Here is a 27,793-nt window from a genome sequence, read left to right as displayed (position 1 = left end):
TCTTGAGATTGAACAACGAAAAACCTACCTACTTAGTAGATGAAGAGCAATGGAGACATACATGCATGACAACAACAACCGTGCACCATTTTCTCCGGGCGCGGTTAGATGTCACTTGAGGTGATGGTCGTGGCAACCATCACCTGAAAATTTGAATTAAATGGGCCATCAGCCCGTAAAAGAGAAAAGACATCATGTGCATGATGCAAGAGGATAATAATTATGATGTCATTCACATACATGGAAATCTGAAATAAAAAAGCTATAACTATTAAACTGAAAATCCAAATTAAATTTACATTGCACCATTATCTTTCTTATGAAAAGATATTCAATACAAGACCATACTTGTCTATATTTGCAAGACAAGTGTAACGACGGGCCGTGTAACGACGGGCCGTGCGTGCTCTTCTACGTGGGCTGTGTGTGTACATGGGCTGTCTGGCTGTCTGCTGGGCCATCTGAAAATTGATTACCCCTAAAAAAATCCGAAAATTGAGTCCTATGTGAAAATTGGAAACGGGAGCGATGCAGTTCGTACTGACGGAGAATCATAGGGTGCCTACTGAAACGACACGAGCTCAACATTCCAGCCCTCAGATGTTGGTTGATGCTATAAATACAGATGGGCGCAGGTGTCTCCGTCTGAAACCACAGGACTCGATCAAACCTCTACCGACTACAGCACATAATTGGCAAGATATATACCACCCCGATGGGGCTTCATTGGGAGATCGCTGTATGTACGGTCGTACAGAGACATCGACGACCGGCCAAGGAATGAGCAAATGACGAGTCGTGGGTGGGTGCATGTCAGTGTAATAATCACGGAAGAAAATTCTTCAGAGCAAAGCAAGCAAGCTAGACAAGAACAGAGTCTCCGTATAGGCCGTGTAGCCAGGCTTGAGCTTGACTGTTCTCGCTGATGCAGAAGGACGGCACAATAGGCCAAACTCTAGCCGTATAGCCGTGTGAAGCCTGCTCAAAGTATTTAGGCTTTACTATATATCCATGCATCGTGGTGTACTGAATGAAAAACTTTAATTGGAAATGTTGAAAGTTCCGTGCGACATCGTTTGAGTCTTTATTGGCGATTCAGTGGGGGCAAAAAAAATCGGATTATACTAGTTCAAGTATCTAACTTGGATATAAAGACTAGAATGACGGTTCCAAGTTGATTACAGAATCAGGACTGAATCGCTCGCTCATACACACGGTGGCTTAATTTTCAGAAAAAAGAAAATAAAAGGTAAGGTATGAGCATTTGCAACAGAACAGTTTTATTTGGAGAATTCAAAATCTAAGTATGGACGTTATAATATTTTTTAGACCAGTCTTAATGGGAGTTTCATGAATAGTTTCATAACATTAAATATCATTATTTTTGTTGACATGGCAAGAAGAGAAAAGAATAGAATTTCATGAGATATGAGGGGAGTTTCATGATAATAAAACTCGTCTGGCACAGTTATCTAATTTTCAATCTAAATAACTGTGCTCATAAAACTTCTAATGAAATTGGTGTTAGTCCTCCTCCAGCGGTTATCGCTGATTCTGACGATTTCGGCAGCCGGCACGACAGCAGCAATGTCTTGGAATGCGTGTTTGGGAGGAGGGAAGCACTCTCACCTGTCGACGGAACCAACGCTAGCGAAAGAAATCTTGTGTTTCTCTCTCCGCCACATCATTCAAAGCTAGCTATAAGCTAACCCGTTGGAGGAGGCCTCAGTACACATGTAGGAGTACTATGATCAGATCAGTCTCTCTATATTTCCATCGCCTTGACTTTGGAGTTTGGGCAACTTTTTTTTTTGAACTCGAGTTTGGGCAACTTGCGGAAGAAAGGAAAAGAGAGAGAAGCCATGCATGCGATCGGGTGCACCCGGTTCACGTGCCCCATGAGGTACATTAATTTTCAAAATAATCGCAACGAGGTCATGTTTATTTCAAAAAAAAATTCTACCTGTCACATTAAATCTTCGGACACATGCATAGAACATTAAATGTAATTGAAAAAATAACTAATTGTATAGTTTAACTGTTTCGTACGAGATGAATCTTTTAAATCTAATTAATCTATGATTAGACATTAATTGTCTAATAACAACGAAATGTGTTACAGTACCAAAACCCAAACTTTTTCGAGAACAAAATACAACAGCAATAGAATTCACCGGATTGGACCGGCGTGGTGGGTGGGCCGTCAAAGAGGAGGAGATTTGCCGGTTTGCACTTTTGGTATGGCTGCATCGTATAAATGATTTCTTTCTCTCTTCATACAGAATCTGAAGATTCACTCAGATTTTGGCGCGATCACACACGGAGAGGGAGGAGAGATCAGAGATGGATAGTAGAAGAGAGGACAAGTGGAGCGGAGCAGATCATCAAAGCATAGAAGAGAGATCATAGATAGATAGAAGCATATTGTGAAATGAATGGAATGAGAGAGAACTGTTGTATTGGTGGGAAGAGATTTTACATATATACTCTGCCAACAGACATGGAAGTGGCCCTTTCGAGGCACCCCTTCGGGGTGGCAGTTCCCCTTTGTAATTACCCACTAATTACTTAATTAAATAAATGATTACAATATTGATCACTAATTAATCTAAATTTTCTTCAACACTCCCCCTTGATCAATTTGTTCTTCTGCAGTCTTGTAATTTGTGTAATAACTCCTTGAAAACCCTATGGGAAAAATCAGGAGATGTATATATATGTCATGGGAAAAACAGCTTAAACCCTTTTGGAAAAATAGGAGAAAATATTGATATGACATATATGTATTGGTATTTCATTAAAACTCCTTTAAAACCCAGTGGGAAAAATATAAGAAGAAAATGATATGGAATATCATTAGTTGCAAACTCATAGGAGGAAAAACCTTTGAAAGAAAAACTCATAAATAAGTTTGAATGTCTTATGATCTGGGGATCATATCTGAACTAATTCTCCCCCAAAACCCGATGGGAAAATATGAGGAGAAATAATATCTCGAATATCTTCCCAAAAACTCTATTGAGAAAACAGAAGATATGATAGATGAAAATATGTCCTGGATACCTCTTTAAAAACCCCGGTGTGGAAAATTAGAGATATGACATAAAATATTGCCTCATTAAAAACCTATATGAGAAAAACCTTGATAGGAAAACTCATTTAGGAAAAGAGTACAATATATAATTAGAAGATTATAAATGTGTTATATCAAGAGTTTACTCCCCCTGATACTTGCAAATCTTTAAGTCGTCTCATACCAATTCCGAAAACATATTTTTGGAATAACGATGTAGGTAAAGACTTTGTGAATAAATCTGCAAGATTATCACATGATTTTGTTTGCAAGATTTCTATCTCACCATTTTTCTGTAATTCGTGAGGATAGAATAATTTTGGGGCAATGTGTTTTGTGATATTCCTCTTAATATAACCTGCATTCATTTGTGCAATGCAAGCTGAATTATCTTCGTAGATAATCGTTGGTTTCGTAATTGAACCAATATCACAGGAGTGTTGTATGTGATTAATCATTCTGCGAAGCCATACACATTCACGTGAAGCTTCATATAATGCAATTATTTCAGAATGATTAGTGGATGTGGCTACTAAGGTTTGTTTGGATGATTTTCATGATATAGCCGTTCCACCATGTAAAAATACAAATCATGTCTGAGATCTGACATTGTGGAGATCTGATAGATAGTCAACATCTGTATATCCAATTATAGATTTATCTTGGTCAAACTGTTAGAATAAACCAAGATCTGCTGTACCTTGGAGATATCTGAAGATATTCTTAACTCCCGTCCAATGATGTTTTGTTGGAGCTGCGCTATGTCTAGCTATTAAGTTTACCGCAAATGCAATGTCAGGCCTGGTGCAATTTGCGATATACATTAGCGCTCCAATGGCACTTAGATATGGAACTTCTGTTCCCAGCTATTCTTCATCTTCGTCCTTTGGTCTGAATTGATCCTTATTCATATCAAGTGATCTGACGACCATAGGTGTTTTTGATGGATATGATTTATCCATATTAAATTTCTGAAGAATTTTCTGGATATATGCAGACTGGTGTACTAATATCCCTGATGGGAGATGTTCAAGCTGAAAGCCTAAACAAAATTTGGTTTTACCCAAATCTTTCATTTCAAATTCCGTCTTTAGATGGTTGCGTGCTTCATCTATATCTCTTGTACTCCCAATGATATTGAGATCATCCATGTACACAGATATAATGCAAAATCCATTTAAGAATTTTTTGATGAATACACATGGACAATCATCATTATTGGAAAAACCTTTCTGAAGAAGGAATTCCTTTAGTCGGTTGTACCACATTCTTCCCGGCTGCTTCAAACCATATAATGATTTCTGAAGCTTTACACAATACATGTTGCGTGAATGATTCTTGTTCGGAATATCAAGCCCTTCAAGAACTTTTGTATAAATATCCAAATCTAGTGACCCATAAAGATATGCTGTCACTACGTCCATGAGATGCATGAATAGACCTTTCTGTGCTGCCAATGATATTAAGTATCGGAATGTTATACCACTCATAACCGGAGAATATGTTTCATCGAAATCGATGTCGGGTCTCTGCGTGAACCCTTGTGCTACAAGCCTCGCTTTGTATCTCACCACCTTATTATTTTCGTTTCTTTTACGAACAAAAACCCATTTTGATCCCACAGGAAAAATGTTTCGAGGAGTAGATATAACTGATGAGAATACCTCTCGTTTCTTGAGCGAGTGCAATTCTGCCTCGATTGCTTCCTTCCATTTAATCCAGTCTAAGCGCTTGATGCACTCTGCCATGGTCTTAGGTTCTGGATCAAGTTGGAGGTTACTTACAATTTTGGAGGCAAAATTAATGTCGACAATTGTAGTTTTCCTATTGAATGATTCTCCAGAATCAAAATAATTAGTGGAAATTTCATTTACCTTTTGTGACTCTTCTATATTTCCCAAAGAATTAGAGTCTGGGTCTTCTGATGTCCTACCACTTGTATTTGTGCGCGCGTTTGTGCTAGGTATATGGTATATTTTTTGAATATCCATATTGTTTGGATTTACAATACCCAATTGGTGTCTATCAATGTGATGTTGATTTGCATTTACCATTTTGGAAGTAGGCTTCCTTGGTTTCAGCGGAGGCTTATCCTTTGTTACCTTATTTCTCCCCCTCTTATTTTGATTTGGGAGATTTTGAGTGGGTGCTTCTACTCTTTCTGGTACGTTTACGGCAGGATTGTGTGACTTTGTGACACCTTTGTGTAAGGATCACCGGGGTGTCCGACCCTAGAGGGGGAGGGGGTGAATAGGGTCGCTAATCGCTTTCTATCCTAGGGCTCAATCTATTTGCATGAGATAAACCTAACACATCCTACACATGCTAGTTATGACTAAGGTTTATCTATGCTACTCTCTACTTACCCCTAAAAGACTTGCAACCTATAGCCAATCCTAATCAAACTAACTAGGAAAGTAAAGGCACGCAAGATAGAGTAAATGCGGAAACGTAATACGGTAAGTAAAGAGGTAAGGGAGAGAATATGCAAACTCCCGTGAAGACACCAAGACACACGATTTAACGTGGTTCGGTTAGGACACCAAGTCCCTCCCAACGTCCACGGCCACTTGTCCAACACGAACAAGTGTGATGCCGAGTCTCTTCGCTTGATCACCATCTTGCGTTCGCCACCAAGGCTCCCGGCAAGCAAAGGCTAAGTGACCCCAAGTCACCAAGACAAGGCCACCGCCACCGTCTCTCTCGAAGCGTCACCCACGGCACCGTCTTCACTATCGGAGCTTCTCACCAAGAGGGGTCTCCTTCCCCGCACAAAGTGTCGTTGCCTCTCCACACCAAGTCGGAGGGTCACACGACGAGTACAATGATTGCTTGCTGCAGCAAGACTTCTCTCAAACTTGCTCTCTCAAGAGCTAAGCCTAAACAAGTGCTAAGCACTCTCACAAGTGTGCTTACACTTATATGATGTACAATAATGCTCTATGGGTGGTTGGAGGTGTTCTTCAAGTGTAGTAGGCTTTAGTAACTACAGCACCCACAAATGACCCGGCCTTGGGGGTATATATAGGCAGCACAAGCAAATATAGCCGTTGGAGAAAAGCTGCCAGAAAAATACTTAACGCCGGTTAATCCGACGCACCTCCAATAGCCATCGTCGGTTCATCCGGTGATACTAAACTATCCGCCTCAAAAACTAGCCGTTACGTGAACAGGCAATCAACTGATGCTTCGTTGGTTTAACCGGTGAGTGTAGTTGTCCTGTGAACTCTGAAAAACAAACTCTCTGGACAACTGCACCGACGTTCACCAAGACCCAATCGTCGGTTCATCCGGTGTATAGACCTTGCCTCAGCTTCTGGGTCCATTGCACCGACGTATTCAACTTCCCTAACATCGGTTCAACCGGTGAAACCAAAGTTCCGGGTGTGCTCCAAGTCAATGCACCGACGTATGTGATTTTCTCAGCGTCGGTTCAACCGGTGATACTAAAGTATCTCTGTCTTGATTTCTTTGACTTGGATTTCTTCACGGTCAACCTGCGGAACCACCGTAGGGGCGGCCCTTCGGGCCTAGCTACGCCTATCTTGTCTTTGTCATCACTTGAACCTAAAAGCCTGAGAATGGTCATCTTAACAAGCATGTTAGTCCAAGTGTTGTGTGTGTCATCAATCGCCAAAACATTATATTGAAATATGGCATGAGAGGCCATTTTCGCTACACTTTGTAATCAGTAAATGCTTCTGGTAGATTATGTGCAATATTTTGGAAATTGATAATCTTTTGAACTTCACATTTGGTTTCTATAGTACGTGGATCAAAGGACTGAATAACTGAGGCATTCCAATTTATTTCCTGGCATTCGTTATGGTACATATTGTCTCCCCCTAATGCCGGGAAATTGTCCTCATCGAAGATGCAATCAGCGTGACGGGCAGTGAATAAGCCCCCTGTAAGAGGCTCGAGGTATTTTATGATTGACGGTGATTTATACCCCCACATAAATCCCCAATTTTCTATGGGGGGCCATTGATGTACACTGCGGTGATGAAATCAGTACGTACACAGCGCAACCGAATTTTCACAGATGGGAAATACTTGGTTGATTCCCACGTACTAACTGCAACTGGGATACCGTATTGTATGCAGTAGGTCTAATTTGAATCAAGTCAGTGGCGTGTAAGACCGCATGACCCCAACAAGATGTTGGTAATTTGCAATTCTGTAATAATGGTCTAGCAATTAATTTTATTCTCTTTATAAGAGATTCAACTAATCCATTTTGTGTATGTATGTATGGTACTGAATGTTCCACATTTATGTCTAGAGTCATACAATAGTCATTGAAGGCTTTTGAGGAAAACTCAGCGGCATTATCCATTCTGATGGATTTTATTGAATTATCCGGATAATGTGCTCTTAATTTGATAATTTGAGCAATGAACCTTGCAAAAGCATGATTTCTTATGGATAACAAACATATATGGAACCATCTTGTTGATGCATCGATAAGTACCATGAAGTACCTAAATGGCCCCAGTTAATCGATGAATAGGACCACAAATATCTCCTTGAATGCGTTCAAGAAATGTTAGTGGTCCAGCTTTGATCTTAAGATAGGAGGGTCTCAAGATTAATTTCCCGGTAGCACATGCGGTGCATACAAAATCTGAAGGTTTAGGAAATTTTGAAGTATTCATATGATGACCAAATGAATTGCTAATAATTTTTTGCATCATCCCAATTCCGGGATGTCCTAGGCGATCATGCCAAGTCTTGAATATATCAAGATTTTGAAAAATTATCTTATATGCAACATGTTGTACGGGTTTGATATATGTGAAATACAATCTAGTTGATAGGGAAGGAATTTTCTCAAGCAATTGCTTGTTATATCCATCATTTTTGGTGATGAAAAGATATTCATCTTTGTTGTCATTATGTGTTTCGATATGGAAACCATTACGACGGATATCTTTGTAACTCAATAGGGTACGAGTTGAATCGGGATACAGGAGTGCATCCTCGATTACTAACTGTGTACCCTTATGGAGAATTATTATGGCTCGTCCTGAACCAACAATCACGGCATCTTGGAATGCGATTGTCATGACTTTTCCTTTACTCTTAGTTAGAGTTTGGAAATATTTAATTTCCCTAAGTATTGTATTAGTGGTAGCACTGTCCACTAAACAAAGTTCTTCCTCCATTTGGATTGTTCCCGTAGATAATCTATAATGATTGAGTCAAATATATTAAGATAAACTCAAATGATTATATAATACATATATATTATTGAATAAGTATTATATATTTATAATACTATATTGTATGTCTTAAAATATTTATGACAATAAAGATTTACAACACAACATAATATTTACAATAATATGGCTTTAATGATCAAGTCTATGGGGGTGATTGAGACTAGTTGGTGTCTCCGAATATGTCGTTGGATTGGAATTCAATGAGCATATCGTCAGTGCTGAACAAATCATCCGTCTGTAGAGGAGTCTTCTCATCAATGGTTTCCAAAGGAGTGTCCTTGGAGCAACTGGTGTCAGTCGGTTGAGTAGTGAAGTACGCTTCATACTTGTCCCCATGAACTTGTTTACCAACAGATTAGATTTCTGGTAGAGTTCAACCAAATGTTTGGCTGTGTAGCACTTCTTAGTGATATGGTTGTGACAACCACATTTTTGACAAACTTGAGAGTTGTCATGACGGAAATTCTTCTTGAAAGTGCCCTTGCCTTTGTGAGAATCCTTATTTTCTGGAAATGATGCTTATTTTTGTTCCACTTTTCCTTGAAATTCTTTTTGAATTTCTTGCCACCAAACTTCTTTTGAGTGTTCTGACTATTGTAGTGACCTTCAGGCAAAGGTGATGCCCCGAGGGGGCGCAATTGATGATTCTTTGTTAAGAGCTCATCATGTTTTTCTACCTGAAGTAAATCATATATCAAGTCAGAGTATTTAGTATACTTGTGGTGGCGGTATTGCTGCTGCAATATCCTATTTGCCGGGAGAAATGTGGACAAAGTCTTTTCAATCTTTTCGGCATCATCAATTGGTTGATCACAAAAACGAAGTTTGGAACAAATCTTGTGGACGACAGAGTTATAATCTGCAACAGATTTGAAATCCATAAGGCGAAGGAGAGACCATTCGCGTCTAGCTTCGGGCAAAATAATTGCCTTTTATTGATCATAGCGTTCTTTAAGTGCAACCCAAAGTGCTCTAGGATTCTCCTCCATTATATATTCGTTCTTGAGATCTGGATGAAGATGATGTCTCAAGAAATGTAATGTAGCATATTTTGCTTCATTTGAAACAGAGGCTTGTGGATTTGGCTCCTCAATTGAATTGAGAAAACCCTTTGCTGGTAGCATGATTTTTACGTCCATAGCCCAAGTTAGATAGTTACTACCATTTGCGGCAAGTTCAGCGAAATCTTTATTGACAATAGGTGCCATATTCCTACATGAAATATCATGTATATGATTAATTTATTGTGGTAAATTAAGATTTATGTGTGTGTAAATTTATGCAAAATAATAAAATCAAGACGATGCTTGAATCAAAACTTAAGGTATATTGATTTAAATAGTGCAACTATTTTTTATAATATTCCTGCAGGAATAATTTACTTGATAGTCTCAATATATACAAATTGAATTTGTATTAAATATTTTAGATATACACATTATAGGTAATCATCATAAGATGTAGACCTTTAGTAATGGGCAAATAATTTGCTGCCTAAAAGCATGGTCTTAGGGCAAATAAATTCTTAAAGAATTTATCACAGCCGATGCTTAGGACTCCATTACCTTGTGTTTTTCCAAAACTTGATTTATATACCTTAATTTGAATTTTGCATATTTCTATATAATGTAGAATGTAAATTGTGTGCTAAGTTGATAGTAATTCAAATAAAATAAATAGCACATGAAAAAGATTGTTCAAATAATATTTGCATAACGAATGTGTAATCTGCGGATCATATATGTACAATTACTGCGGTAATCGTAATATCTATATTACAAAGATACTTAGAATGCGAACCAGATGGTCTAGATAGATATTTACAACAATTATGCAAATTCAGAGTAGTCAAAGGACTAAAAACAGAACAATCTAAGGCCTTGAATATAAATTTTCAGAACTTAATATGCTAAAAAGTGTAAATATATAAAGTTTTGGAGGCCATGATGCAATTTTGTGAAGGAATGGAGGGGGGCTCGGCCTGGCCCAGCGAGCCGGCCGGCGAGCCGGCCTACAGTCAAGTCGGCTCGGCTTGGCCCACTGCAGGCGGCCTACCGGCGGCCCATGGTCGGCTCAGCCTAGCCTGGCCCAGCTTGAAGATGAGAGGGAGGGAGCGGTAGGGCAACCCTAAATGCTTCCTCCCTGGAACCGCCGCCGCCGGCGGCCTGTTGAGCGCCGCAGGCGTCGCTGCCGGCCCTCCTAGGCGTGCCTCCGCCGGCCTCGAATGCCGTCTAGCACCGCCGCCCTCTTGATTCGGTGTTGCAGTGCCATGGCCGTGCGCGCGCCGGAGGACGTCGCGACCATGCGCGCCAGAGGGCGCCACCGCCTTGCGCCGGAGGGCGCCGACGCCGGGCCTTGGGTGCGCCGGAGGGCACAGCCACCACGAGTGGCGTGCGCCGTTGTGCGTCGTGCCTTGGCGTCCCCATCTCCTCTCCCCTTGTTCCCCAAGGCGCGCCGGCCATGGGGCTGGCGGCCGGAGCGAATCAGCCCCGGCCAACCGTCAATGCGGTGCTCAGAGGTGGGGAAACGTCCCCTCCTCGGAGGAGGCGAATCCAGCCCCGAGAGCACTCCCGGATGGGAGGTCATGGCGGCCATGGGAGACGACGTCGGCGAGGGATCGTGGCAGGAGATGTAGCGGTGGAGGAGGTGGCGCGACGGAGATGTCGTAGGCGAAGCACGGTGGCCACCTCTCGGCGTCGGCGTCTCTGTTGGGGAATTGTTGGCGCTCCTTAAGTACCCACTTTATCTCTTGTTTATCCTTGATAATGCATGAATTTAATATCAAAATCACTAACCGTCCTAACCCCGGCCTAATTATTGGTCATTTTCACACTTGCACATATATTTTGGAGGAACTTCGTTTTTGCAGGTTTTTGGCCTATTTTGGAGCATGAAATAACAAGGCCCGTGATCGAGCGCTAACACGGAGAAAGACGAAGGCCAAAGCCCAAAGGAAGGACCAAAGCCCATGTTGATTCGAAGCCCATTCAAGCACATCCATCCTCCAAGAGAGCCCAAAGGACCAATCCCACGAAGATGAGATCAAGATACTTCGGGATTAAGCAAAGCAAATGAAGATTTAAGGAAGGATTCCCTATCCTATCCTTTCCTCGAAGATATCTCGAAGATAACGACGTACAAAGGGGTGCAATCGTGAACGACGTACAAAGATGCGAAGAGTCTGCACGCAAAAGATGAGACCGAGGCGAGCCCGAAAGGGGTAGGTGTTGTTGGTCAAAACCCACCGGCGAGTAGCGACAGGCAACTCGAAGAGCCGGGAGGTCGCCGGGGCGCTGGCAGGCACTGCTCCCTCGTCAACGGCCTGCAATCCTGGCACACGCCGCGGCTTTCTAAGACGCAGGGCGTGCCACCTGACCTATACCTGATCAGGAAGGTGCGAACGTGCTTTCGATGATTTGCCTACAAGAACAGACACGTGTAAACATTAGTCCGAGCCGTGGTCGGCTCACCGGGACGACTCTTGCATCAGCTTTAAAGAGCCGATCTAGTCCCGGTGTCAGATTGGATCTGCATATCCAGATGGTAATGGATAAAGCAAATAACTGCAAAAACTGCTTCAATAAAATCTAGCTAATCTAATCCACGACAGTAAAAGCTTCACTGCTAGATCGGAACATCCTACACGTAGTTAGGCCTAACGAACGTAAAAGATAACCGAACCTTAACCAGAAAAGAGGCCTAAGAACAAGCGAAAGCCGATTCCCGGATCAATCCCTATTAAGATCAAGGCAAAGCATCTAATACGTTGCCGGATCGTCCAACCCATTTGCAAGGCCTAAACTAGCAGATATTATGCCAATTCTTAAGTATAAGAACAAACCATAACAGATTAGATCTACTAGATGAAAAAGAAGCAGAGTGTCGTCTCTGCGCGACTAATTCCATGCAACGAGAATTAGTATAAGATTAAAACATGATCGCGCAGAGATGACATGATATTCATAGATGATAAGCAACAAAAGCATGATAGATCTACAAAAAGTCATGCTACGAACATCAGGATAACTAGCACTACTCGCCATCAAAAACGCTTCAGTACGAGTAATACCAAGGTAAAAGCAAGAACAACGCTGCCCTGATCGCAAGAAGCGATCAGGGCAGCATGACGCTTACTTGGATGAAACCCTAGAATTAGGGGTGGCGGTGCGCCGAGAGTTGTTGTTTGCGAAACGTGATGACGTTCTGTAACAGATCAGCCCATTGGGCCAGTGGGCCAAAAATGAATAGTGCTGGGGCGAGGTTACTGTAGCTCGGGGTACTGTAGCTGGATTGGGCCGGGCCCAATCGCGGAACACTGTAGCTCGGAACGATGATCCCATACTGAAAGTTGAGAACGGAACAGACCAGCTTAAATAGCCGGTCGCGGGAAGCTAGTTAATTCCGGATCGATCCTTTTTGCGCGAAGCGAGGACGAAAGCGCAAGAGGATTAATTAGTAGGTGTGGTTTACTCAACTTGCAGAGTAGATCTTAGCCGTTATCCCGGGCCGGGTCGTTACACGTTCTCTCTTTACAAATGTCATAGGGTACATATTTATAATCCGTAGACTTCTTGCTGTGCAAGGCAACCTCTAAACTCTTTCCTAAACGAAGACTAGAGATAGATTACAACTCAATAAAGACTCAAAGATTAGATAACATGATCTGGACTCTTCCCTCCACCGGTGCAGATCTTCATGAAGCTTCCAAATATCAGCCGAAACATGCCGTATAATTATGGCAGATTCTGATCGTCCTATTATTTTGGCAGTTCCTGTCAACTCCGAGCGAATCTGGACGTGATTCCAGTTGTATTGGAAAGCTTATCTCCTTACCTTTCCATGCATATCTAGAACGTCCAAAACGGAGTCCATATGTGGCCTGGGCGTCCATTTTTGTGCGGCCTCTCCCTGCAGTCCGAACCAGCCTCGCGAATAGACTGGGCTTCAACATGGATTAGGCTCGTGACCCCATCTCAGCTTGACCCTTGAGTGCCCAATTATCATTGTATTTGGCCAAACTTATGATATAAGCCTAGCTAAGTGGACTCCTTTACCGTGGGCTTCTTCTGACATTTGGCCTACCAATCCTGGTCAAATTCTGGCGATAACAGTAGGCCGGCCGGCCTAGGCCCATGGGACCGGCCGGCCTAGCCCGTTTCCGAGGCGGTTCGGCCTCCCCTTCGACCGGTGGCTTCCTCGGCTTATAAATAGCTCGCACCTTATTCAACTCATAGCATCCATCCACCCAGAACTCGACGAAAACCTAGAGCCAAGACCGAAGGGAGACGACGGCCACCGCAAGTCTTCGAAGTTGTCTAGGAGATGGCTTAGGCCACCCCTAGCTGCCATGCCTCCCTGCGTGGTTGTGCCATGATGGAGTTCATGAGCTAGTTGGAGTCGTCAATGGTATGTACTCGGTGGTGACGATCCAAACGAATCTATTATGTGAGTAATGATAATCATGTCTTCCGAATCTATTAGCGATCATGTTCTCTCTTTCGATTTCGTTCTTTTCTTTGGGTTTGCTTCATCTTAGATCTATTATCGAGATAGATCTCTTAGCATGATCTTGTAGTCATGGTGGCTAGAGGTTCATGGCGGAACTACCAAAGGGGGTTCGACTTGCTTCAGGGTATTTCGTCCAAAGGGGGGGGCGTGACAGGCCGTTCCCACTGAGTAAGCGGAGTATCGAGGGATCGGATTGGAGATTTTGAGTTTAAAGATGTTTTTGATTGAGATGCATGATTTATTTGCTCGTTAGCTTGAACTACAACTAGATGACGATAGGCATAGTCATGTCTTTGGTTTAGCTATGGTTACGCCTATATTCATGGATGAGATTAACCTTTACACATCACTCATATCTGTCAAAGGTTTACCCTTTATATGCAATCAATGCTTCATGTTAGGATAGATCTGTTAGATTAGATGGAAAACCTTAGGTAGTTCTTTGTCGATCCACGGATTGATAAACCTTGGGGGAATACTCTAAGGGAAAAGCTACACGAACCGTGCGCTTGCGGTATACAAATCGGGGCGCCAAGGAGCGTCAACAGGAATGGAGGTATGGAGGTGCCCCATGATGTGCAGGCGTGGCGCCGCCGCCTCGATTCGTCGGCGGGAACAACATCGACGGTGTCGCTGGTGGCTGTGCCGCCATTCCAGTGCCCCTGATGGGGAGTACAGGGCCTCGTGTGCTCTACGGTGCCGGTGAACGGCCCTGGTGATGGCCATTGGAGCCCCGGGGAGGAATCCGCTGGTGGTGGATGTCGCACAGAGCACGACGAACAGCGCCTTGTACCATGAAGCGACGAACTCCGCCGGACTGGTTGCTGCGGATGATGGCGTTTTTCACTGCGTCCGTGATGGAGTCGACCATGGCATTCATGGAAGGTACGGGGGTCGTCATGTTTCTTTACCTTGCGTGAATTCCGGTGAGAATCCCGGCGAGGATGCCGGCGAGAATTCCGGCAAGACTCTCTATTGAAGTCTTGGTTCTGGTCTTCTTCTTTTCTCAGGGAGCGAGACACAACCCCTGTTCTTTCTTCTCGTTCGGTTCCCTCCCTGGAACCGATGGCCTTCTTGCCGTCGATGCAGTAGAGCGAGAGTTGCCTAGCGCTCAGTAGAGACAGTGCGTGATAATGTGTTGTGAAATGAATGGAATGAGAGAGAACTATTGTATTGATGGAGAGAGATTTTACATATATATACTCTGCCAACAGACATGGAAGTGGCCCTTTTGAGGCACCCCTTCGGGTGGCAGTTCCCCTTTGTAATTACCCACTAATTATTTAATTAAATAAATAATTACAATATTGATCACTAATTAATCTAAATTTTCTTCAGCAAGGAGAGCGCAAGCAGGGCACGTGCTATAAATACGACCCTCCATTTCCCGATCCCCTCCCATCCCCCTCCCTCGAGTCGACCCGGCGCGGGCCACGCCAGATTCGAATCAAACAAGCCAGCAATCCCTCGAGTAAAAGAAGCGGGCAGGAATCTCGGCGAGGTTCCCGGCCGGCGCGTGGCGCGCAGCTGCGGTGCGGCGCCCTTTATCGATGGTGAGCGGCGGCGGCGCGGGGGAGGAGAGCGCGCGCGGGCGCGGCGGCGGCGCGGCGCTGCTGGGCGCGTACGAGCTGGGGCGGACGGTCGGGGAGGGCAACTTCGGCAAGGTGAAGCAGGCGCGGCACCGCGGCACGGGCGCGCTCTTCGCCGTCAAGATCCTGGACCGCGCCCGGGTCCTCTCCCAGCGCATCGCCGACCAGATACGCCGGGAGATCGCCACGCTCAAGCTGCTCCGCCACCCCAACGTCGTCCGCCTGCACGAGGTCCGTCCCTTCTCGACCCCCTGTCGTCTCGCCACGCCATGCACCCACCGCCGATGGATCCGTCTATTGATTGATCCTCCCGCTATCTAGCTTCTGTCGATCGATTCGGTTCCTAGTTCTTCCCTGCAAAAAATGGAGAATTTCTGGGGACGACTCGTCTTCGTCTAGCTCAAGAAGCGAAACGGCGGATCGCGGGCCATGTGTGTAAGCTTCTGGAAGCGGTTTATTTATTTATTTACTTATTTATCGGGCCCATTACCCCGCTTTTATTTGTTGCGTCCGCATTAATTACTGCGAGGATAAAGCTGCGTGGTCACGCTGATCCTACCTTTCTGCTTTCACCAGTACTAGCTGATTGTAGTTGGAATAAGTAAATATAAAGAATACTTAATTGTTGGCCGTGACTCCTTTTCACTTGTCTTCATTCACAGACTTGCACTACTGGCTGCCACCTCTTGTTTTTACTTGTCTTCACCTTTTCACCGAACATGCGAGAACAATACTGGCTTGTCGTTAGTATTACTAGTTCTTATAGAGTTTCAAAATCGTATAAATTCACTGCAAATTTTGGGGGCTTTACCTCGATTTTTACCTTCCGCGGACTGCGGTAGTCTTGTGATGAAATGAAATACCACGTGGACTTGGTCCACCTGGCCCGGCGTGTGGGCCCGCAGCTGCTTCCGTTCTCGAGATCTATGGCAGCAACGCCGCCATGCATCGCTTTCTACCAGTGCTCCACACCTCCATCCCTGTCCTCGTGCTCTGTCTGTCTGGGTCCACACCAATTATTGGCAGCATCGAGGTCGAGGACCCGGCTGCCCCTGGCCATGGGTCCCCAGCTGCTCGCTGTGGTGGCCACCAGAGTTGATTTTGAGGTTGAGCCGCCCAACTGTGCTCAGTGAAAGTGATGATCACTTCTTCTTCCTAACGAAGACAAGGGCACTTTAGTTCTCGGCCTACCTTGTTTCATCTCTCTTGATTCAGGATACTTCTGCACATGTTCTCAGTTCGATGAACATGCCATCATCATATCCCTGCATAAAACCATGATTCGGAGTGTCTGGGCATGGACGTTTTATTCATGCTAGAATTACTAAATTTGGCTTGCAAACGCTTACAGCTAAGATTGCATGTGTTGCTGTCTCTACTACTTCTACATCCACAGTTTCCAGGTTCTCCGCCCTCATCCTAGTTTTTGTTTCCTCCGGAAACGAAAGAGCACGGCAGATGATGAATCTGCACCGGCATCCACATTCGCGTCTGGGCGTCTGGCTCTAAAGTGTTAATAATTTGGTCGAGTTCGTCATGTTAGAAGCTCCTAACTGTCTGAGTTTATCTCCTGGTTCAGGTTGCTGCTAGCAAGACCAAGATTTACATGGTGCTCGAGTTTGTCAACGGCGGCGAACTGTTCGACAGGATTGTGAGCAATTGGAACCTTCTCCTTTTCATCACCCATCCCTTGCACCTCTTTTTTCCAGAATAAATTCCATGTTTAGATGCAGTTAGTTGGGTCCATAGGCATCTGATTCCCCCGAGTTGCTTTCTTTGCTGCAATTGGAAAGGCCATCAAGGGAAAACTCTCGGAGGAAGAAGGAAGGAGGCTATTTCAGCAGCTGATCGATGGTGTCAGCTACTGCCACGAAAAGGGCATCTACCATAGAGACCTCAAGGTGCCACATGTTCCTCATTCTATTTTGCAATACTCCTATCCATGTTTATACGTACATGTATCACGCACTTATTAGTAATATGCTCATTTCAGCCGGTTATATATTCATTGACACCATTTTTGCTAACCTTTAACAGCCTGAGAACGTTCTTGTTGACCGGAAGGGCAACATCAAGATATCTGATTTTGGCCTCAGTGCTTTACCACAACATCTCGGGGTATGATGATTTCTTGAGTTGGGTTATCTCAGATGATTCCCAAGTAATAAAGCTGATAGCTCATCATATTCTATGATATGTGACTTTCAGAATGATGGGTTGCTGCATACGACCTGTGGTAGCCCCAATTACATTGCTCCTGAGGTAAAGATGGACTGAATTCTCCTTCAAAAGAAAATGATGGACTGAAAGTATTTTGAGGCCAAACAATTCCTTCTGCTATGCAGTTTCTAATTCTTGTGTCAAATGCCTGCAGGTTCTGCAGAACAGAGGATACGATGGATCCTTGTCAGATATCTGGTCTTGTGGGGTTATTCTTTATTTGATGCTCGTAGGATACCTTCCGTTTGATGACCGGAATATCGTTGTTCTTTATCAGAAGGTACTTATTCAGATAAAAGTGAATTATCTTTACAGTTCTAGTACTTCTCTGATGCCATTTTAATGACATTACTTTTGCCCTTTTCTAGATTTTCAAGGGTGACACTCAGATCCCAAAGTGCCTTTCTCCTGGCGCACAAAATCTTCTCCAGCGGATTCTTGAGCCCAACCCGATGAAGCGGATCACAATGGCTGAAATCAAGGCACATGAGTGGTTCCAGAGGGATTATGTTCCTGCAGTTCCATTCGACAACGATGATGAAGATTCACAGCTTGACCTGGTCCTTCCAGTCAAGGAGGTAATCGGAGACTGTCTATGGCCTCAATATAGACGCCAATTACACATGTCTGCACCCCACTGATCACTAAATTTTGGTTTCCTTTAATTTTTTTCCTCCTGAAGGAAATTAATCCATCACCTGGGGATCATCAGATCAATGCTTTTCAGTTGATTGGAATGGCATCATCCCTTGACCTCTCAGGGTTTTTCGAGGAAGAGGTATGTAAATTGTCCTTGTCAGAACAGTATAATCTGAAAGACTGAGAAAAAAAAGGAGCAGTTTTCATCACTACAGCAACGATAGTGGTATGCACACAGAATTCGCCCCAGGAGCAGTTTTCATCAATTTTAACTTGTTGCAGGACGTGTCCCAGAGGAAGATCAGATTCACAACAACACACCCACCCAAGGATTTGTTTGACAAGATTGAACGTTCTGCAAGCGAAATGGGCTTCCAAGTACAGAGGGGGCACGGCAAGGTCAGTACAGGCCATCCATCAATTATAACACTATATACGTGGACTGGCATTGCTGCCAACATTTCCAACGAACTATCAGTGACGAGCATGTGATTTTTCAGCTCAAAGTAACGCAAAACTACACTGGAACAAAGAATCCTAAAAACCCAGCTTCATTTCTTGTCTGCACCGAGGTAAAGTAAAATGCGACGAACCATGCCCTTCGTTTTAAAGAAAAACACATGAGATTATGGAGATAGGCTAACAATGAAGTGGCGTGCTGTTTGTGATCCCAGGTGTTTGAGCTTGGCCCCTCTTTGTACGTCGTAGAGATCAAGAAGTCCCATGGAGACCCTGCATTGTACAGAAAGGTAAGAGAACTGCAGCTGTCATTCCTACGACGCCGCGCTTCACGGTAACTGTAGGAAGAAATAAGTTCAGAGCTCGCACCTGAGTAACCTTTCTTGTTGACTGCAGCTCTGCGAGAGGATCTGCAGTGAGTTGGGCGTGCTGATGGAGCAGATCTTCGGGACACGGCCGGTTGCCGATGATCTTGCGAGCTTGGACAGTCGATCCGGGACGCCTTTGGTGGCATTGTGACGAAGTCTGCCCGTTGCCGTGATGTAGCGTGAGATCTAGGGAAGACGAAGCAGTTCAGCTGCAATGCAGCTAGGAACGAGTGTACTGTAAGTAGGATCAAAATTCGCCTGAAAATAGAGATGTCAAAATAGTGCAGGATCATAATGTGTAAAAGAAGCAGCAGCCACTGACGTCAAACCGAATGTCAAATCTAATAAATGGATTGTATTCGGTGGCATACATCAATCTTCATTGTCCTGGTGTGCAAACCCATAGCCGGGTGGCATAGTACACCCGCCTAAACCCAGAGGGTGAGTACTCTGGGGTTAGCTAGGATTAGCCCAATCTCGGTGGAAGAACACGATGAACACAGTAGATTTAGAGTGGTTCAGGCTGCCGGAGCGTAATACTCTACGTTCACTGTGTGTTGTATTGTTTGTGCTCTCAAGAGGTCGAGAGCAGGGTTGTTCGGTGTGAAACCAAGCTTGTGTTGTGAGAGTCTTGGCGTGTCTAGAGCTGAGTCTAAAGAGAGTCTGTAGTGTGCAGCGAGCGTCTCCCTTTTATATCTCAAGGGAGGCGCGTACATGGCCGTTGAGTCCCCGACAGGTGGGCCCAACGATGTAGTATAAAATAACATACTGTTCAGACATTATGGCATTGCAGGCGACGGAGATCTCATTCCTGGATTTCCTTACTCTGCCCGTGGGAATTTTCCGTCCGGCATAGCCATGCCCTGTCTTTGTCGAAACGGCGCCAGGGTGTAGCTTGCGACGTTGCCTGCATCATAGCCGAACGGGCCGTGTAGCTTGCGGCGTAGGCGGTGTGATGAAAAGGTGACATGCCGTCGTATCCATTTAATGTGGCAAACGGGCTCTGCGCGGATGTGGCGCATGCGGCTGCACTGTGTACCTCGGTAATATGCGGTCTACAGTGAGGCCTGACAAAGGCTACCCCGCGTGCCGCGGCGGCAGAGCACGCCTCAACCATCCGCATTGAATGCGGTGGGTGGGCGAGTCTTCCAGCGGAAGACTCGCGCCCGCGCCTGCGCCTGCGGGACACGTGGCGCCCCCGGACCCCGCCCCGGCGGTATGTTGGTTCTACGCGCGTGGGAGGTCCGGACGGACGCGGGGAGGTCCCGGACCCCTATGGGGGGTCCGGGCCCTCGGCCGTTGGCGCGGAGCTTCCCCTCCTCAGGGACACGTGGCATCACCGGACCCGTCCCTGAGCGGGGAGCGAGTCCGGGGCCGTTGGCCCGGTGAGGTAAGAGCCTGACCCATGAGGCCCGACTGCTCCGCCCCTTATGGCGTAGTTACGGATGACTACGCGAGTCCTGCCTTGCTGCAGTAGGAGTGGGTATCCCTGCTACAGGGTACCGACATTTATATTACCTGGTTACCAGTGACTGAACTTTTTCTTTCTATTTCTGATAACAGGCAATGTACTCTTTCTATTATAAATAAGAATACAACAATTCAATAACATCAGCACCAACTTGATCAATACAACAAATCAAGACAACTGCTCAAGTGGCATCGAAACCAAAATTCGACCAACTACTGTGTAGAGGAATTTTTTTCTCAAACAAGCAAAAGTGCCGTGTACTCCCTCCGTTCCAAATTATAAGTCATTCTAAGAATCTTGGAGAGTCAAACCATCTCAAGGTTTGACCAAAATTATAGAGAGAAACACAAAAATTTATGACATCAAATAGGTATACTATGAAAATATAGCTAATAAAAAATCTAATAATACTTAATTGGTATCATAAATATTATTATCTTGTTATATAAATTTGGTCAAACTTGAAAAACTTTGACTCTCCAAGATTTTTGGAATGACTTATAATTTGGAACGGAAGGAGTATATCATATAAAGAAGGAATATGATGAACAAAAAAAATCATTTGATAATTTTAAATAATGTAAGGAGTAAAACGAGCCACAATTTTGCTTTAGGGTCAAACTGCAAATTAAATTGTTCAGGTGATAAAATATAGCCAGGTGCCGACCATTTTTTTTCTTTGTTCTTTTGAGAGGAAGCTCGCCCACCTTTTTTTTTTTTTTTTGAGCCGAAGCTCGCCCACCTTTTAAGAGGAGAGTGAGCACTGGGCTTAAAATGGGCCTTCTCCTTAAAACCCATGATCACTTTCGAGTCGGCATACAGGCGCCACAGAAGGCGGAATTTATAAAATACGTAAACATGGTTAGGAGGCGCTTTCTAGTGCTAAACTCGAACGGCCGAACCCGAAGGCAACTAGCACTAGTAGGCTACTTCCGCCGCTACCGCCGCCTGCCCGCCGCCGCCGCCGCCGTGATGCAGCATCACCTACGCCGATGCGGCGGCGGCGCTCTCGCCGCTCTCCGAAGGCTCCGCCACATCCCTTCCGCTGCCGCAGCGTCGCCCCCGGCGGCCTGGAGGTGTCCCTGCCCTCCCCCGCGGCTCTACTCCACCGCCGGTGAGCACACCTCTCCAGCTCTCCTCTCCAATTCTTGCACCTTGCTCCCCTCTTTCAACTTCGAGTTCGCGCGCGCTACTATGAGTGCCGTGTGTATCACCTCGGGCTTTGCTCCCTTTTCTGTTGCTTTTCTCGTAGCGTTTGAACTGCCGCTAGAAGAGCAGAGCACTCTGGAAATCTCGATTTAGTCCCCTTGTTTTTTTTTCATCAGAGATGAGCCAGCAACTGCCTGCGAACCTGGTGGCGATCATGGAGCAGAGAATGAAGCTGATCGAGCAGAGGAGTGCGTACCTCCAGGAGCAAATCAACCAGGTAATTTCGGATTGGCAAGCTCCTCTTTGATGATTCAGTGTATGAACAAGCATGGAACAATTTATCACTGTGCTAGAATTTAATAGCCTTTGCAATATACTTGATTTGAGTTGGTGTTAATGAAGACAGCCAGCTGCCTTGCCCGAAGAGTACTCTAGGGCTAACAAGGAGTTCCGCAAGCTGGAGAACACCATGGAGTTGATCAAGGGGCTAAGGTCGAAACGGGAGGTAGTAATCTGGTTTAAAATTATACATGCTGCAACATACTGTGTGAACCGTCAAGATTCATAGGAAGCGTTGTTTGTTTGTAGGAAATCGAGGGTTTGAAATCTTTGGTAACAAATGCCCGTGAAGAGAACGACATGCGCGAGATGGCAGCAGAAGAGCTACTTGAGGCTGTCGAGGAGGAGAAACGATTGCAGCATGAACTGTTTAGAGCTTTGCTTCCCAAAGATGAAGCAGATGAGAGGGATTGCATACTGGAGGTGCGTGCAGGTAAGCTGGTCAGCTGGAGTTTGCCCTGTCATTCATGAGCACAATTCATCTTTCCAATTTCGCTCTTTTATTGGGCAGTAAGTGATTGTCAGTTTGTAACTGATATGGTATTGCAGGAACTGGAGGAGAAGAGGCATCTTTGTTTGCAATGGATATATTCAGAATGTAGGTTATCTTGCTCCGGAGCAAAATGTACGTGGTCCTTAATCTATGTTACTAAACTGGATTCTTCTACATCATAGGTACGAAAAGTATGCCCAGAAGAACGGGTGGAAATTTGATGTCATTGACATAATGGAGTCTGCTGTGAAAGGATACAAGGTACAACCTTTGTCGGTGCTTCCCAACTTTTTTTCTATATATGCCCATGTATTTTCACTGTAGCATAAATATTGTCACCATTTAAGATCTGGAAGCTCTCAAACTCCTAATTCACATAATCTCTGTCGTTATCCATTTGTATGAAGGAAGCTAGTGGAACAATATCAGGTCCTGGGGCATTTGGCAAACTGAAGTTTGAGAGCGGCATTCATAGAGTTCAGGTACAATGATGGGACAGAGTTATAATATCAATCATATTTACCTACTTAGATTTGTATTATTTGACATAGACTGTTCATGGCAGCGAGTGCCAGTGACTGAAAAATCTGGACGGGTGCACACTAGTGCTGTATCAGTTGCTGTTCTTCCTCAAGCTGATGAGGTTAGAATTGGATATAACACTTTGATTGGCTTTTTTCCCACTCAACTTTTGTTCATCTGTGCAATTACTGCATGATAACAGTTAACAGAATCAAGTTAACAGAATCATTTTCTTCTGAAAATGTAGGTTGATGTCCAACTGCGGAATGAGGACCTGAGAATTGATACCTACAGATCAGGTGGCTCTGGAGGTCAGTCTGTTAATACAACTGACAGTGCTGTTAGGATAACTCATATTCCAACCGGAACAGTGGTTGCAATTCAAGACGAGAGATCACAGCGCATGGTAAGGGTTTCAATGTTGCAAACATCATGAACACAATTTTATATGCACATTCTAGGTTTCCCCTTTATAACCTGGAATGCAGTAGTTCCTAGAACTCAGTTTCACGTTTTTTCATTCATTTTCATCTCTATCTACTCACTTCTTCATAGCCTTGCTGTCATTAGCACAACTGCAATATTTGAACTGAGTTTGTGCAAATCCTGCCGATTATGAAGAAACCAATATTCTAATTTATAATACAACTCTCTCTAGAACAAGGCCAAAGCTCTCAAAGTTCTCCGAGCACGACTGTATGAAATTGAAAGGCAAAGACTGCACATGGACCGATCAAAGCTTCGATCAGAACAGGTAATCTAAAATCGGAAATTTTCTGTCTCCCATAAGTTGTTAACTACTGGTTTCCAAGGCCTAACTTCTTAGCAGATTGGAAGTGGTGACAGATCCGAGCGAATCAGAACATACAACTTCCCTCAGGGCCGTGTCACAGATCATCGTGTTGGAATCACTCACCACTCCATAGCAGATGTCATGGAAGGGGAGAACCTGGATGTATTCATCGATGCACTCCTGCTCCAAGAAGAGATGGATGCAATAGCTTCATTTGCAGCATAACCACTAAAGTGATGAACCCTTAGACCAATGAACCATGTCATGAACACAATAGAGGAGACTGGTGAACAATACATAACACTGAACTGGCAAAGTCAAGATGAACTTCTGGATTTGCTTTTGGCCTGTTTTTCCTGCATCGGAATATGCGACTTAAATGATGCAGAATTTTGGTTTCAGTTGTAGCATATTAATGTGTGATGTGTCACGTGTCATTATTTTACAAAATTGAAATGGTTTCACTGATGCTGAAGTTTTGGATAAAGTGGAGTACGACATGTCAAGCTGATGTTGTTTCGCAACTTTATTGGCTTAATTTTGCTTCCATTTCTCGTTTATGTAATAAGCTCATGTTGTATTTCCTGAGTCAATCCTGACTTGTCCAGCTAATTTCGCTGAGCCTCTGGTTAATTCAACAATGACAAAAGGATACTACAATTGTGCATACATATTTTTGTTCGTCATAAACTTGCTGCTCCCAACTAATTTCTAGGCAAACTTATTTGAGTGATGCTCACTTTAGCGTTTAGTAAGATGAACTGGGATGTACACAACATTGGGGTTTAGTTCGACATCTGAATTGTAATGCTTTCCAGTTTCATAGCATTCCTTCCGATATTGGCAATCAACTTGCAAAAATCGCATTCTGCAACCTTGTAGGAACGACTGTAATCTAATTTGAGATATACATGTGTACAGCTTCATTACAGCCATGGGATCTGAGGACTTGAATCACTGGGCCTGTTCAATGCAAATCAAAGGGTGGCTGTAACTGGACAGAAAATTGATGTACATTATGAATGATCATATAAGATTGCAAGGTCCATGTTAGAAAGAACTAATACAATACAGAGTGCTTGCAAGTGGTGTACGTACTGAAAGTTGGGAGGTATACAAAAAATACAATACTGCATTCCACAAACACCTCAATCACTTTTATTTTCAGTCAATTCCAGCACTTTGGTGTACACTTAACTCTGGGTGTGCAAGGTCGATTGTGACACCCTACCAACTAAGCAATCGCTCGGTCCATCTACAATGAAGCCCAGCGACTGAAATGGAAGTGCAAGAATCTGCTCACCATTTTGACTAAAACCCACTATCTGTCTATGACGAATCGCTCATGTCTTCTCAATCTTAGGTCCATCAGTGACGAATACAAGGCATTAATGACAAAAAATTTAGAAACTGAACATCTGGTTGGGTTTCAGCGCGCGACATACATTCACCAGACAAATCAGAATACTGGATGCAGACCAGCCATATAAGGCTCAGCTAGCATGTTAAGACAGGAAAAAAAATTGATGGTAAAGACAGGAAAAGAATTTACGGTGAGAAGACCCTGAAATGAGGATTCTAACACTATTCAAGATGACTAACCCTGAGATTCCAGTTTCTCCCCAGATTGCTTAGCTGCACAAAGACGAAATGGATCGGAAGAAGAGGAATGGATCACCGTGCCCTCAATCTCACGATTGCAAGGCCCAAATAGTTGGGTGCGATCCTATCTCGGCGGCGGTGGCGGTGTAGAACCTGCAAGAATTTCACACCAATCATTGAACAGAGTAACAAATTGGCTTCCCATTCACAATGATTCAATGTGTGTTGGCTCACCTTGGGTCTCTTGTTTCACTGGCTTCTTGTCCTCCCTGGGTGGTGGCACGGTGGGCAATGGCATCGAGCTCACCGCTGCTGCTGCGGCAGCTGCCGCCGCGAAAGCTAGCGCAGGCTGCTGCATGGCGTTGAGCTTGAGCAGCCTGTCCTTGTCTCTGTTCGCCTCGGCGCTCTTCGGGGCCTTCTTCTTGGGCGGCTGGGGGGGCGGGGCGGGCCTCATCTTGGCCTCCCTGGCCTGCGCCTCCAGCGCGCGGAACGCGGCGTCGAGCATCTCGCGGGAGCGCTTCCGGGCCGCGGCGGCCTCCGCGACGCGGCGCTCGGCCACCTCGCGGGCGGCGGCCGCGGCGCGGCTGATGGAGTCGTGCGCGAGGCGCGCCGCGACTAGGAGGACCCGCGCGTCGCGCTCGTCCAGCGTGCGGCGGCCCCCGCCCCCGCCGGGGGGAGCGGGTGTGAAGGAGAAGGGCCTGTTCTCGGCGGCGGCGGCGCAGGGCGGACAGACGAAGGACGCGGGGTCCCCCGGGACGCACGAGAGGTGCGCGACGGAGAGGCCGCAGGATGAGCAGGGGGCGGTGGGTCCGGGCGGGGCGACGGCGGGATCGCCGGCGGGCGCGGTGGCGGCGGCGTCGGAGGTGGAGAGGAGGTGGAGGCAGGCGGAGCAGAAGGCGACGGGGCGGTAGAGGAGGACGCAGGAGGAGCAGAGGAGGCAGAAGACGCCCTCGTGGAGGAAGTGGTGGAGCGGCCAGGCGTCGCGGCCGGAGGCGCAGCGATCGCCGCCGCAGCCGCCCGGGGCGGAGGTGGCCATGGCGATGGCGGCTTCGAGGGGAGGGGGTAGGGGGGAGGAGGATTAGGGTTTCTCTGGGTGCGGTGGGCGACGCGACCGAACGGCTCCGAGCAGAGGTATTCCTTCAAGCTCCCGATATGGGAAGTTAGGGAAAATTTTGAAACAGAAAAAAGAAATTTTGATTTGTGTGCGTCTGGAGTTCACGTTTCTAATTCTTTTATGAGTCGTTTTTATTGATTTTTGTACAATCTTGTAAAAGAAGCTGAACAATTCCACTTCAAACACCTGAATTAATTTTCATAGCAAATACTAGTTTAAAATTTAAAAGTAATTATTAAATTGAACAATCCACTATAATAATTGAATATGCGAATTAAGATGGTATTCACCTGGCATCTGGTCCGGATTTGTTATTTTCTATAAAGGTTTCATTGTAGGTGAATCACTTACTGTACGGCAAATAACACCCATAAGATTCTTGGTGGAATCTTTGAGAATTTCTTTTTAAAAAATACAGGTTTGAAAGACTTAGAATCTTTTTTTTTCTTTCTACTCCCCCCCCCCCAACCCACCCACCCACACTTTTGATGCTCCCTCTGATCACAAAGTCTTTTCATCAAAATTGCTATTGGTCAAATCTTTTCCATTTGGCTGTAGATATGAAAAATATGGATTAAGAACATAATGATGAGGTTATAGGATTGAACATTACAAGATATTTAAGAATTCTAAAACTAATTTATTTGAAATGTTATATTTCATAGATGCTACTTGTAATGTAATATAATATTGAAGACTACGCCCATGTATTGGTGGACTTATATCATTGACCATAGGAAGCATGTGTAAAGCATTACTGATCAGGAATTCAGGTTTGGTTAGGTCTTTCTACTTTTGCCAGGCTTATGAAGGCATAGCTGTAATCAGTAGCCACTAAAATTACTCCCTTTGTTTGAAGCAGGTGTAGAATTCTAAAATTCAGACTTTATAACTTTTACCAATAAATTATAAGTATGCTTCGTGTGCATAAAAGTTGTATGGATAATCGTTGTGTTTGCTTGGCTTGTCAGCCAACCAGCCAAAAGTATTGTTCTCTCATACTAAATCAGCACCAGCCAACAACTACCAGCCAGTCAGCAGTACTGTTCTCTCATAACAAATCAGCACCAGCCATCAGCCACAGACAAGCGAACACTGAGAATATATTCATATTCCAAATATCTTTTACCAACAAACACTATAGTAATATGCATTGAAGTCGTAGCAATTGTTGTAACAATTAACAATTTATTAAAGAGTAAAATGCCCTGGCGGTCTTTAAATTTATT

The 27,793-nt window shown here is 44.7% G+C and overlaps 3 protein-coding genes and 1 long non-coding RNA gene across 6 annotated transcripts; 3 read left to right on the top strand and 1 right to left on the bottom strand.

The window, feature by feature from the left end:
- The first annotated feature begins 14,542 nt into the window (after nucleotides 1-14,542).
- Nucleotides 14,543-14,983, top strand: LOC120664187. Its single transcript, XR_005670796.1, has 2 exons — nucleotides 14,543-14,691; nucleotides 14,817-14,983. It is a non-coding gene; the product is annotated as an uncharacterized LOC120664187 (long non-coding RNA).
- Nucleotides 14,984-15,211: 228 nt separating this feature from the next.
- LOC120664186 (CBL-interacting protein kinase 17-like) lies at nucleotides 15,212-19,457 on the top strand. Of its 2 annotated transcripts, none has more exons than XM_039943247.1 (12): nucleotides 15,212-15,626; nucleotides 16,975-17,046; nucleotides 17,189-17,296; nucleotides 17,433-17,513; nucleotides 17,604-17,657; nucleotides 17,770-17,895; nucleotides 17,984-18,193; nucleotides 18,298-18,393; nucleotides 18,537-18,653; nucleotides 18,755-18,826; nucleotides 18,929-19,003; nucleotides 19,110-19,453. In XM_039943247.1, exons 1-12 carry the CDS (start codon nucleotides 15,357-15,359, stop codon nucleotides 19,230-19,232), a joined length of 1,404 nt encoding a protein of 467 aa, XP_039799181.1. In that variant the 5' UTR covers nucleotides 15,212-15,356; the 3' UTR covers nucleotides 19,233-19,453. The 2 variants fall into 2 exon arrangements, with proteins under 2 accessions (XP_039799181.1, XP_039799182.1); XM_039943248.1 differs by lacking the exon at nucleotides 15,212-15,626 and adding an exon at nucleotides 15,654-15,830 and having other exon boundaries at nucleotides 19,110-19,457.
- Nucleotides 19,458-21,443: 1,986 nt separating this feature from the next.
- On the top strand, nucleotides 21,444-24,395 carry LOC120664184 (peptide chain release factor 1, mitochondrial-like). 2 transcript variants are annotated; one of them, XM_039943245.1, is made up of 11 exons: nucleotides 21,444-21,666; nucleotides 21,878-21,978; nucleotides 22,104-22,206; nucleotides 22,290-22,473; nucleotides 22,590-22,638; nucleotides 22,716-22,794; nucleotides 22,941-23,015; nucleotides 23,099-23,176; nucleotides 23,303-23,461; nucleotides 23,714-23,809; nucleotides 23,885-24,395. In XM_039943245.1, the coding sequence occupies exons 3-11, from the start codon at nucleotides 22,171-22,173 to the stop codon at nucleotides 24,071-24,073; spliced, it is 945 nt and encodes a 314-aa protein (XP_039799179.1). In that variant the 5' UTR covers nucleotides 21,444-21,666; nucleotides 21,878-21,978; nucleotides 22,104-22,170; the 3' UTR covers nucleotides 24,074-24,395. The 2 variants fall into 2 exon arrangements, with proteins under 2 accessions (XP_039799179.1, XP_039799177.1); XM_039943243.1 differs by having other exon boundaries at nucleotides 21,446-21,666; nucleotides 22,108-22,206.
- Nucleotides 24,396-24,843: 448 nt separating this feature from the next.
- LOC120664185 (translation initiation factor IF-2-like) lies at nucleotides 24,844-26,588 on the bottom strand. The gene is made up of 2 exons (XM_039943246.1): nucleotides 25,685-26,588; nucleotides 24,844-25,603 (listed from the first exon to the last, which is right to left on the bottom strand). The coding sequence occupies exons 1-2, from the start codon at nucleotides 26,484-26,486 to the stop codon at nucleotides 25,575-25,577; spliced, it is 831 nt and encodes a 276-aa protein (XP_039799180.1). The 5' UTR covers nucleotides 26,487-26,588; the 3' UTR covers nucleotides 24,844-25,574.
- Nucleotides 26,589-27,793: the final 1,205 nt, after the last annotated feature.

The sequence above is a fragment of the Panicum virgatum genome, chromosome 3N (genome assembly GCF_016808335.1).
Source record: "Panicum virgatum strain AP13 chromosome 3N, P.virgatum_v5, whole genome shotgun sequence".
Classification (NCBI taxonomy): domain Eukaryota; kingdom Viridiplantae; phylum Streptophyta; class Magnoliopsida; order Poales; family Poaceae; genus Panicum; species Panicum virgatum.
This window is presented reverse-complemented; position numbering and strand designations above follow the sequence as displayed.